The sequence below is a fragment of the Leucoraja erinacea genome, chromosome 28, assembly GCF_028641065.1.
Source record: "Leucoraja erinacea ecotype New England chromosome 28, Leri_hhj_1, whole genome shotgun sequence".
Lineage (NCBI taxonomy): Eukaryota > Metazoa > Chordata > Chondrichthyes > Rajiformes > Rajidae > Leucoraja > Leucoraja erinaceus.
The window spans coordinates 18,074,808-18,087,465 of record NC_073404.1 but is presented as its reverse complement, the minus strand read 5'-3'; the positions used below and the strand labels follow the sequence as shown (position 1 = coordinate 18,087,465).

Genomic DNA, 12,658 nt, shown 5'->3' with positions numbered 1-12,658 from the left:
CCTTTTTTCGATTATGCTGCCTGTCCAGCTGAGTTGCTGCAGCGTTTTCAGGGTGTCCCTGTTGATGGCTGGTGCTCGGGTTTCGCCGGTGCAGGAGTAGTTAGCCTGCGGCCGCTGGGTGGGGTGGGAGGTGCGGCTTGCGGTCCGCGGGCCGCTGAAAAATCGGACCCCAGGGAGCCAGAGCAGTTGGAGCGGGTAGGGCTGGAGTTGCCGCTTCTTCTCCACGCTGGCCACGGTGGGTGGGGGTCCAGTGGCGGTTCGGGAATGCTTGCGGCACAGGGACCCGGGTTTGATCCCGTCTGCGGTCTGCGTACGCTCAGCAGCACAGCTGGACCAGTTTCTCCCCATCTCCCACTCACATCTGCCCCCTCTATCTCACTGTTACACCCCGCTCTCCTATTACCTGGCACCCCTGTTACTCAGATTAAATATATTTTTACACATAAATTATGAATAAAGATAAGAATTTATACACAGTTTAGACAGTGAGCACTTTGTTCACTTTTTCTTTATCGCGATTGACCTTTGACATATCCCATGATTCCTTGCGTCTTTCGGAATACCGAACTCGCTTATTGTACCACTGCCATGATCAGGAAGCTTTAAAGGTTCTTGTTTTTTTCATAGCTTGACTAAATTGTTAAGATTTTTGTGACTGCTTGCATATAGAATGCAGTGACAATGAGATACATTTTTCAACAAGATACATTTGTCTTTATAGTATCCTTTCAACCTTCAGAAAGGTAGTTTCCCTCAGAGACACTGGTTCATTTTTAAATTTCCGCCAACACTGATTCTGACAGGACCTCTCATTGCAATAGCAGGAGATGCATGTTTCTCCTCTAATTTCCAAGCTTCTTGTAGCCCTCAGCCCGAAATAACCTCTCCTAGGCAAAGCGGGACTTTGTGATTCTTGTAAATTGTGTGATGACCTGTAGCACATTGGCAAAACTAAACTGAATCCAGATTAGAACATTGATTCTTGAACCTATTCCATTTAAATTGCAAACTTCCAGTCATGCTACCAGTCTCCATGTAACCCGTCACGCCTTGATCTCTGACACTGCTCCAATGAAAGTCAATATAAATGCGAAACTGGAATATGTCTTTCATTCACACAGGTTACGTCCTTTCTGGATTTGACAGAAGGTCATTAATTTGTTATCGCTGTCCTAGTATATTCAATTGATCCCAAAAATTCTAATTTTCTATACAATTTCCGAAAATTCATTTGCTTCAATCACTTATTAGAGTTTCCAACACTGTATTCCAACAATAAGAGAGTTTGTGGGCAGGGTTACAACAAATGCCTGTGTATAATAGAAAATCCCAGAAGAAGCACAAACCAAACCAAACCATTTGTGACAGTGTACTGTTGATTAAAATAAAGTTGGATGTGTGAAAGAGAAAAAAAGCATATAACAGAAAATGGAGCTGCAGTCCATTCCTGAAATCGGAGCTAGATTTAGGCCCTTAGCCGGAAACTTCAACCAGATACGACGAGGATTGCCACGTGTCTGCACTCAGGCCTAGGACCTATGTACCCCATGCACTCATATGCAATCCATGCTTCTAACTGTAGGGTATGATAACTAGATGGTTCTATTAAGGCTGGTCTAGAGATTACTGAACCCATCGCAGGGCAGCAAATTTATATTTAATCTCACATGCCTTCCTCAGATGTTCCAACCACTCCACAGCAACTGACCTGATCTTTGACAATCTGTTACACCTTAATACCCAATTACCTCGTGACTTTGCAGTTGTCTTGAAAGGACAATGACATTAGACATGAATTACTGCATGATGAAAAAGAGCAAAAAAAAGACACCCAAGTGCTGGAATAAATCAGCAGGTCAGGCAGCATCTCATGAGAACATGGATGGGTGATGTTTTGGGTCAGGAGTCTTCTTCAGACTCTTTCTTCAGATTACCTGCACGATATTTAAAAACCATTATCTGAAATTTTGCTTCTGTAGTGTTATTTTACTAACTTGCTCTTTCAATGCAGGTGAAGCATTGGGTGTTTCAGAACCAGTGAAAGTACCCTATGCGCTGTTTGAATCGCATCCAGATGATTTCTATATTGAAGGCTTGCCAGATGGTGTGCCTTTTAGGAGACCATCAACCTTTGGAATTCCGAGATTGGAAAAAATTCTCCGAGCAAAATCTAAAATCAAATTTATAATTAAGAAGTAAGTTTTTTTACGTTGAATTGATATAAAATATCTTTTAGTTATGATCGCCAAGTCTGGTATAATAGAAGTGCAGTGCTATAACTGGCATTGTGTGTTTTATTCTACAGTACAATTTAAAATCGGTTTAAAAGCATTTAGTTTTTAACAGATCTCTGCCACAAAAAAATGCTTGTAAGGGGTTGGTTGTCTGCATGAAGTTCGCTGCTAGTTTAACAACTTAAATATTGATAGTGCTGAAATATTGATTACAGCATTGTTGCAACATTCTGCTTGAACAAATGAAATTTGTTAAACACATCAGAATGTGTGCTTGCATCCCCACATTGGTGGAAGCAATCCTCACAATTATAGGAAGTAATTGTTGCTTAATCTCTTAAGTAACAAGGTGAGTAATACACCCTATTTATATGGTCCTTGGAGTAAGAATGCTATTAAAATAGATGAAACGTCGTTACAATTTTAGTCGACTGATTTTCGCATTGTTGGTTATATCAATAGCAAAAGTTGTCAACCCACTTCTTCCAATAATATTGATGTTGTGCTGAAATGATCAATGCACCTCCATCTCGATTTGCAACAATAGTAATTCTATCCTTCCCCTCAACATTCATATTTTATGAATGATAGATCCATAGACGAGTTCCTTGTTGAACTCGGGAAAACTCTAGATTCCTTAATTGCTCTTTTCAGAGATGTTATAGCTATTGGACCTGTTGCAATGATCTTGACCTACAGAGCTACTTTTGTAGACTTGGAGTTTTCTGATCACAGGGGTTTCCCCCAGGTACTCGTGCTTCCTCCCACATCCCACAGACTTGCTGGTAACCACTATAAATTTCCCCTGGTGTGGGTGGATGACAGGAGGTTTGGGATGGGTGGGAGGGATTAGGCATGAGGAACAATAGGTAACAAGGAAAACAAATGGGAAAATGATACTGCTCCGAGAGCGGCAAAGGCTCAATGGGCTAAATGACCTTCTCTGTTGTAAGTAAAATTATAGATAAATGTGCTGCTAATGTATCCTACATGGCAGGAATTTTTTTTAACTTTGCAAAGTTGTGACCACATACACTAGATAATAGACAATAGGTGCAAGAATAGGCCATTCGGCTCTTCAAGCCAGCACCGCCATTTAATGTGATCATGGCTGAACAGTACCCCGTTCCTGCCTTCTCATCATATTCCCTGACTCCGCTATCTTTAGGAGCTCTAACTCTCTTGAAAGGATCCAGAGAATTGGCCTCCACTGCCTTCTGAGGCAGAGAATACCACAGATTCACAACTCTGGGTGGAAAAGTTTTCCCTCATCTCTGTTCTGAATGGCCTACCCCTTATTCTTAAACTGTGGCCCTGGTTCTGGACTCCCCAAACATCGGGAACATATTTCCTGCCTCTAGCGTGTCCAGACCCTTAACTCTACCTCCGCTGCATTGACGACTGCATTAGTGCTACCTCCTACACCCATACCGCAGTTACTCCCCCTTGTATTCACCTTCCACCCCTTCAGCTGTCGCATACAGCATATAATCCTCCAACATTTTCGCCACCTCCAAAGCGATCCCATTACTGGCCATATCTTCCCATCTCCACCCCTCTCTGCTTTCCGCAGAGTGTTCCCTCCGTAACTCCTTGGTCAACTCGTACCTTCCCACCTATACCGCCCACTCCCCTGGTACTTTCCCTTGCAACCACAGGAGATGCAACACCTGTCCCTTTATCTACCCCTCGACCACATCCAACGATACAAACAGTCCTTCCAGGTGAGGCAGAGGTTTACTTGCACCTCCTCCAACCTCTTCAACTCCATCCGCTGTTCCAGGTGTCAACTTCTCTACATTGGTGAGACGATCGTTTCGCTGAATACCTCCGCTCAGTCCGTCTTAACCAAGCTGATCTCCCTGTGGCCCAGCACTTCAACTCTTGCTAACCAGGTAGCCTTTCTCTCTCTTCCCAGTCCTCCCACTGTCTCCACCTACTTTCTTTCTTTGTCCTACCCCCTCCCCTGACATCAGCCTGAAGAAGGGTCTCGACCCGAAACATCGGCAGTTCCTTCTCTCTCTAGATGCTGCCTCATCCACTGAGTTTCTCCAGCATTTTGTAATCACCCTTAATCTTATTTTTCAATAAGATCCTTTCTCATCCTAAATTCCAGAGTATACAAGCCCTGCCGCTCCATTCTATCAACATATGACAGTCCCGCCATCCCTGGACTTAACCATGTGAACCTACCCTGCACATGTGAACCTACCCTCAATAACAAGAATGTCCTTACTCAAATTTGGAGACCAAAACTGCACACAATACTCCAGGTCTCACTAGGGTCATGTACAACTGCAGAAGGACCTCTTTACTCCTATGCTCAACTCCTCTTGTTATGAAGGCCAACATACAATTAGCTTTCTTCACTGCCTACTGTACCTGCATGCTTACTTTCAGTGACTGATGAACAAGGACCCCCCAGATCTCGTTGTACTTCCCCTTTTCCCAACTTGACACCATTCAGATGATAATCTGCCTTCCTGTTTTAGCCATCAAAGTGGATAACCTCACATTTATCCACATTAAACTGCATCTGCCATGCATCTGCCCACTCACCCAACCTGTCCAAGTCACGCTGCATCCTCAAAACATCCTCACAGTTCACACTGCCACCCAGTTTTGTGCCTTCTGCAAATTTGCTAATGTTACTTTTAATCCCTTCATCTAAATCATTAATGTATATCGTAAATAGCTGCATCCCAGCACCAAGCCTTGCGGTACCCCACCGGTCTCTACTTGCCATTCTGAAAGGGACCCGTTAAGCCCTACTCTTTGATTCCTGCCTGCCAACCAATTTTATCTAATCAACTCAACTAATTAGGACGTCTCAGCCAATCCACTCACTCGTGGTCTGGCTGCAGCACCTCTGCCACCTTCAAGGTAATTGCCCCGGGCTGAGCCTGGGTGTTCTTGTTAAACCTCCAGTACGTTACTCACTGAGGAGAAAGCCTTCCTTCTGCCAATCCACTCACTCGCTGGTCTAGCTGCAGCTCCTCTGAGATAATAGTTGACAATTCTTAGGGCAAATTCTGGTATAAATCAAACCTTTATTTTTACTGTTAAAAGCTAATTTACAATTTGTTTTCTTCACAGACCTGATATATTTCATACTGCATTACAGGAAGCTGCCAAACGACCTATTAGTAAGTAAAGTATTAATCAATTAGTATATTTTAGTGCTCGCGGTGGATAGGTGAAGTGACCACAGTAACTTAATTATCCTGTGACCAGTGTATGGCAGCATCGTGTTGTAGCGGTAGAGCTGCTGCCTTGCATCAGCAGAGACCCAGGTTCGACAACGACTACGGGTGCTATTTTTACGGAGTACGTATGTTCTCCATGTGACTGCGTGGGTTTTCTCCAGGGCTCTGGTTTCCTCCCACACTCCAAAGACATACAGGCTTGAAAGTTAATTGGCTTTGGTAAAATTGTAAATTGTCCCCAGTGTGTAGGATAGTGTTAATGCACGGAGCGATCGCTGGTTGGCACAGACTTGTAGGGCTAAGGTAAAGTAGTCTAAATCGTTGTTCTGAAAGTGCCTAAATTGTTTCTTTTTGTATTAATCTATTGGTTTGGGGTGGTAGTTTAAAAATGAGAGAGCGCACCATTGTATAAAGCAAACCTCCATTTATCAGGCAGGTTTGGACTGTAGTACAGGACTAGCAGATTTTCCAGACTTATCAGATGTTATTCTATCAATATTCCGATCACACATTTAATTTGCTCTTTGTGTGTGTCGTGGTAGAGTTATGAAATCTACTACAAGTGCGTGGAACGATAGTGCGGGGGATACAGAACACAAAAAACATCACCTGGAGAATCTTGAGTAATAATGATGTTCATTAAGCACCAATTTGGGAAGCTAGATGCCTCATTGCTTTCTTTACCAGAGACAGATAATGGCGCATTGGGAATTGAGACGATGAGCCAGATGCTGAACCCTCAGGATTTCCAAATAGTTGGGCAGTGGATTATCATAGTTTTGAGGAATGCAACAATCACCGAATTGTTCTAACGGGTGTCCAAACAATATTAGAAATACAGTGCCCTCCATAATGTTTGGGAGGAAGACCCATCAATCAATTATTTATTTGTCTCTGTACTCCACAATTTGAGATATGTAATAGAAAAAAAATCACGTGATTGAAGTACACATTGTCAGATTTTAATTAAAGCCATTTTTATACGTTTTGGTTTCACCATGTAGAAATTACAGCAGTTTTCATACAGCCCCCCCCCCCCCCCCCCCCCATTTCAGGGCACCATAATGTTTGGGACACAGCAATGTCATGTAAATGAAGGTAGTCATGTTTAGTATTTTGTTAATCTTTGTGTCACCTGTCCACAACACCTTTTTCCAGAACTGTGGTTGCTCTTTTAAGTACTTCTTGGGAAACTGTAACCCGGCCATCCTATTTTTGCGGCTAACCAGTGGTTTGCATCTTGCAGTGTATCCTATATTTCTGTTCATGAGGTCTTCTGCGGACAGTGGTCAATGACAGATCCACACCCGACTCCTGAAGAGTGTTTCTGTCTGTCAGACAGGTGTTTGGGATTTTTTTTAATTATAGAGAGAATTCTTCTGTCATCAGCTGTGGAGGTCTTCCTTGGCCTGCCAGCCCCTTTGTAATTATTAAGCTCACTAGCGCTCTCTTTCTTCTCAATGATGTTCCAGTTGATTTTTGTAAGCTTAAAGATGTGCATCTTCCCTATCAAGCTTTGAGAATTTTGTAAAGTATTTGGTCCTTTCCATTATTAGGACAATTGAGTCTATTTTGGCTTGGCATGCATCTTTTTGAATGCTTGTCTCGGGTATAGACACCACTGGGAGGATTTCCAGCACATGTGAAGAATGCTGCTTGTGTCAAATGATTAATGTTGTGTTGTCTTGAGGCCTCTGGTTTGTTGAAGAGCACTGGACTTCTAATCTTTACAATGGATTCAGAGGTTTTAGTTACCACTATTGTTTGAGCATTAAAGTTATTCATATCGTCTCAGCAAGAATAGATCTTTAGTTTTTGATTGGCAAAGATTGGATTTTGTTAAGAGTTTGGTTTAGTTTAGGGCCACTGAGGCATAATTAGTACAAATGCAGTTGGTTGCAACTTTTTTGTCAGTTGTGTTTTCTTCTCAAAGCAGCACGGTCGCAAACAACCGACGAGAAAATCCCTGAAGTGAAGACTACTATTACTCCGACTGTTGCAGGTAAACAGAAGGATCTGTCCCCTAACTCCATATTGTGTGAAATGCCCATTTCACCTGAAATGTTTGTTCTCGTCATTTACAGTGCCCTCTATAATGTTTGGGCAAAGACCCATCAGTTATTTATTTGCCTCTATGCTCCACAATTTGAGATTTGTAATAGAAAAAAATCACATGTGGTTGAAGTACACATTGTCAGATATTAATTAAGGCCATTTTTATACATTTTGGTGTCACCATGTAGAAATTACAGCAGTGTTTATACATAGTTCCCCCCCCCCCCCCCCCATTTCAGGGACCATAATGTTAGGGACACAGCAATGTCATGTAATTGAAAGTAGTTGTGTTCAGTATTTTATTGCATTTCCTTTGCATGCAATGACTGAAGTCTGCGATTCATGGACATCACCAGTTGCTGGGTGTCTTCTCTGGTGATGCTCTGCTAGGCCTGTAGCTTATGCATCTTTAGCTTATGCTTGTTTTGGGGGCTAGTCCCCTTTAGTTTTCTCTTCGGCATATAAAAGGCATGCTCAATTGGGTTCAAATCGGGTAATTGACTTGGCCACTCAAGAATTAACCATTTATTAGCTTTGAAAAACTCCTTTGTTGCTATTGTAGTATATTTGGGATCATTGTCTTGCCGTAGAATGAACTGTCGGCCAATGTGTTTTGAGGCATTTGTTTGAATTTGAGCAGATAGGATGTGTCAAAACACTTCAGAATTCATTGTGTTAGTACCATCAACAGTATTTTTGCAGCTAACCTGTATTGCATCTTGCAGTGTAGCCTCTGTATTTCTGTTCATGATGTCTTCTGCGGACAGTGGTCATTGACAAATCTACACCTGACTCCTGAGGAGTGTTTCTGATCTGTCAGATAAGTGTTTGGGGATTTTTCTTTATTATACAGAGAACTCTGTCATCAGCTGTGGAGGTCTTCCTTGGCCTGCCAGTCCCTTTGCGATGAGTAAGCTCACCAGTGCTCTCTTTCTTCTTAATGATGTTCCAAACAGTTGATTGTGGTAAGCCTAAGGATTTGCTGATGTCTCTAACAGTTTTATTCTTGTTTCTCAGTCTCATAATGGACTATTTGATTTTCATTGGCACAGCTTTGATCCTCATGTTGATAAACAGCAATAAAAGTTTCCAAAGGTGATGAAAAGACTGGAGGAAAGACGGTGCTGAGAGCACTCTTATACCTGCATGAAGGCGGCAATTAAACACACCTGGGCAATTACAAACACCTATGAAGCATTGTGTCCCAAACATTATGGTGCCCTGAAATGGGGGAGGGCTATACATAAGCACTGCTGTAATTTCTACATGGTGAAACCAAAATGTATAAAAATAGCTTTTATTAAAATCTGAGAATGTGCACTTAAACCACATGTGGTTTTTATCTATTACAAATCTCAAATTGTGGAGTACAGAGGCAAAGAAATAAATGATGGGTCTTTGTCCCAAACATTATGGAGGGCACTGTAGTTCTTTACAGGTCCTCCTCCCCACCTTACAAGCACCCCTACTTGTGTGAAGTCTGTACATATAATTGTGCGCTTAGGAGACTTTAAGGAAAATCATTCAAACTGAGATTCTCAGTCATAAAAAGGTTACTACACAGAAAAATTCCACAGTATCTGTGCTGCCTTGCTACCCCTTACCTGTGGCTTGCACTTCTTGTTTTTCTTATACACAGTATATTTATTTAGTTCCTTTCTGAAGGTTGCAACTGAACCTGTCTCCACAATGCCTGCTAAAAATGCATTTCAGATTCTAACCGCACTGCAATTTTTAAAAAAGAATTTGTGTTGAACCCGATTCATTCTCTTCCCCTTTTATTTTATATTTCTGGTTCTTGATCTCCTCCAGTGGGAACAGTGGCATATTATTCACTTTATCCAGATCCCTCACCAAATTACATAGCTCTGCAGGATCTTCTCTTGGCCTTCTCCAAAGAAAACATTTCCAGCAGCTCCAATTTATCCATGTAAAGGGGCTCTCAACTGAGGAACCATTCTTTTAAATCTCTTGTGGCCCTCTCAACTGCATCCACATCATAAGATGACTAGAATTGAGCACAATATTCAAACTGAGTCCAGAGCTTTACAAAGGCTTAGTTTTGTTTAGTTTCAAGATACAGCACGGAAACAGGTCCTTCAGCCCACCGAGTTTGTGCCGACAAGCGATCCCCGCACATTAACACTATCCATACACGTACTAGGGACAATTTACACTTATACCAAGAATACAAACCCAAGCCAATTAACGTACACCTACACTTTGGAATGTGGGAGGAAACCAAAGATCTCGGAGAAAACTCACATGGTCACGGGGTTCGATCCCGTAGTCGGGATCGAACCCACGTCTCTAGCGCTGTAAGGCAGCAACTCTCATTGTGCCGCCCAAGATTCACAATGACTTTCCTCCTTTCATAGTTTTAAGTCTCTCTTGATAAAACATTGAATTATGGATGCCTTATTTAGCGTATTAACTAACTTTCTCAAACTGTCTTCCACTTTTGATGACCTGTGCAGCAATATCACAGGTTCTACTATAAATGCGCTCCTTTTTAGAACAGTATTCCCTATTCTAGAGTTATGCTCATTCGTCCTCTATCTAAATTCCACCTCACATTTCTCTGAATTCAACTTGTGCTTTTTCCATGCTTTTTAAACCATGCTTTTCCCAGCCTCTGTCCTGCTGTAATTTATCACAATTCCCTTTGCATTTCAATGCAGCTAAATTATATCTGAAAATGTAGAGGTTGTGGTTTGCAACAAGTCTAAGTTACTAATAAAGATTAAAATAAATGTCTGGAGAATGTCACAGTTTGCCTCCTACAAGAAGAAAAACAAGAAGTGCAAGCAACAGGTAAGGGGTAGCAAGGCAGCAGATGCTGTGGAATTTTTCTGTGTAGTAACCTTTTTATGACTGAGAAACTCAGTTTGGAGAAGTCCTCACCTTCCACCTTACCAGCCATCACATACAACAGATAATCCTCCAACATTTTCACCACCTCCAATGGGATCCCACCACTGGCCACATATTCGCATCTCCTCCCCTTTCGGCTTTCCGCAGAGACCTCTCCCTCCATAACTCCCTGGTCAATTCGTCCCTTCCCACCCAAACCACCCCCTCCCCGGTACTTTCCCTTGCAGAAAATGCTACACTTGTCGCTTCACCTGCACCTCCTCCAACCTCATCTATTGCATCCGCTGCTCTAAGTGTCAACTGCTCTACATCGGTGAGACCCAAGCGCATGCTTGGCAACACCTCCGCACAATTCGCATTAACCAACCTGATTTCTCGGTGGCTCAGCACTTCAACGCCCTCCCATTCCGAATCCGACCTTTCTATCCTGGGCCTCCTCCATGGCCAGAATGAGTCCCACTGCAAATTGGAGGTGCAGCACCTCATATTTCACTTGGGTAATTTATACCCCAGTGGTATGAACATTGACCTCCAATTTCAGGTAGTCCTTGCTTTCTCCCTCCTTCCCCTTCCCAGCTCTCCCACAGCCCACTGGCTCTGCCCCTTCCTTTCTTCTTCCCACCCCCACATCAGTCTGAAAAAGAGTCTCGACCCGAAACGTTACCTATTCCTTCGCTCCATAGATACTGCCTCACCCGCTGAGTTTCTCTAGCATTTTTGTCTACATTTGATTTTTCCAGCATCTGCAGTTCTTAAACGTTTGCCTCCTTCCATTCTCTAGAGGGGGGAAAGCCATTCACCATGGCATTTTTGTCTTGGCCAAATTTGTTTTCGTGCTATATATCACAGTCCTTTTTATCCATATTCCTCATCCTTGGTAAGCCAGTTATACAGCATTTATCGGAAACCCTCTTGAAGTCTGTATATATCACATTGACTGCATTGGCCTTTTCCACTCTCTTCATTACCTCCTCAAAACAAAACGATTAAATTGATTGATTGTTATGTGCTATCACAAATGTGTGCTGGCTTGCTTGAATCGGATTCCATCCATGTGCCTAATAACCTATCCTGGATCAATTTTCCTAAAAGCATTTTCATCACCAGGGTTAACGTAACTAGCCTGTAGATGCTAGGATTATCCTGCCGTCCTCTTTTGAATGAGAGAGCAACATGTGTTGCTTTTCTGTCCCCTAGATGCATAGGGCACTGAAAGATTATGGTTATCTAACCTGGTGACTTCCAGTTCAGCCATCTTTTCCGATATACATCACGCTGTCAGTTTTTAACCTATCCATTGTCTGTTATCGCCACCTTTGATCTACTTTGGAGCTACTCAAAGGCTCAATGAATATTCAGACTACGTTTTGAGATTTAAAAAATGTATATATGTATAATGTATATGCTGCATTACTGACTATGAATGTGCTTAATTTTTAAGTAGAAGAATGAAATTTGTGTTCTAAGTAAAACACAATATAAAATGCATAAACTGAAGGGAAATAATTACACTGGATACTTGAAAATAATTAAAGAATAACAATTTAGCGATATAATAGATTTGATTGCCTAAAGTAAAGCAGCAAATATTTATATTAGTTATTTGTAAGATCAGACCACAAAACATGTATTTTCTAAGGATTACATGTATTAAGGATTACTTTTTAAAGGTTTAATTCTTTGTAACTTTTTTTCTGTTTAAATGGGAGAAATGGTCTCTTAAAATGTTTTGTATGTCAGGTTTGGGAAATCGAGCAGGTGGGTTACCAACCGCAACAGGTGTTGATGACCTTAACATTATTCAAGTTACGGTCCCAGGTAGGATGCACATGTTTATATGTCTATACAGTAGAGTGATGGATTTTCTGTCCAACTACATTCAGTGCATTATTATAAATATCTAGCTTTCATTTCTGTTTGTTTTTTCAATCATAATATTAGTGTTGAATACTCAGTTAACACATTTTAATTGTTTCTATATATGTGGATCCGACATTGACATTAACCTTAATGGCGAAATTAAAAAAAACTAAATTGAATATTGCCACAGTAAATATTCATATAGACTTTGATAAGATTTACTGTTATTTTTAAATGAAATGCTGAGAACTTTGATTTATATGCCCCAGGTAGAAAAAGATGCCAATGTTTTATTTGTAGCTGGCTTGGTGTAGTGGTTTTTACAACATGGGTAAGGAGGACTGCTGTTTTCATTATAGAGTATTCCATTGAAAATATATTCTTTGAAATGGTAGGCAATATATTACTGGAAGTAGAGGATGTACTTAA

The 12,658-nt window shown here is 41.5% G+C and overlaps 1 protein-coding gene across 1 annotated transcript in view; it reads left to right on the top strand.

Moving 5' to 3' along the window:
* LOC129710462 (general transcription factor II-I-like) overlaps positions 1-12,658 on the top strand; it is a 121,994-nt gene that overhangs the window by 100,511 nt on the left and 8,825 nt on the right. Inside the window, exons 27-30 of the mRNA XM_055657418.1 lie at positions 2,012-2,195; positions 5,331-5,380; positions 7,374-7,442; positions 12,110-12,187. Coding sequence (XP_055513393.1) covers positions 2,012-2,195; positions 5,331-5,380; positions 7,374-7,442; positions 12,110-12,187 — 381 coding nt within the window. The remainder of the gene's footprint in view (positions 1-2,011; positions 2,196-5,330; positions 5,381-7,373; positions 7,443-12,109; positions 12,188-12,658) is intronic.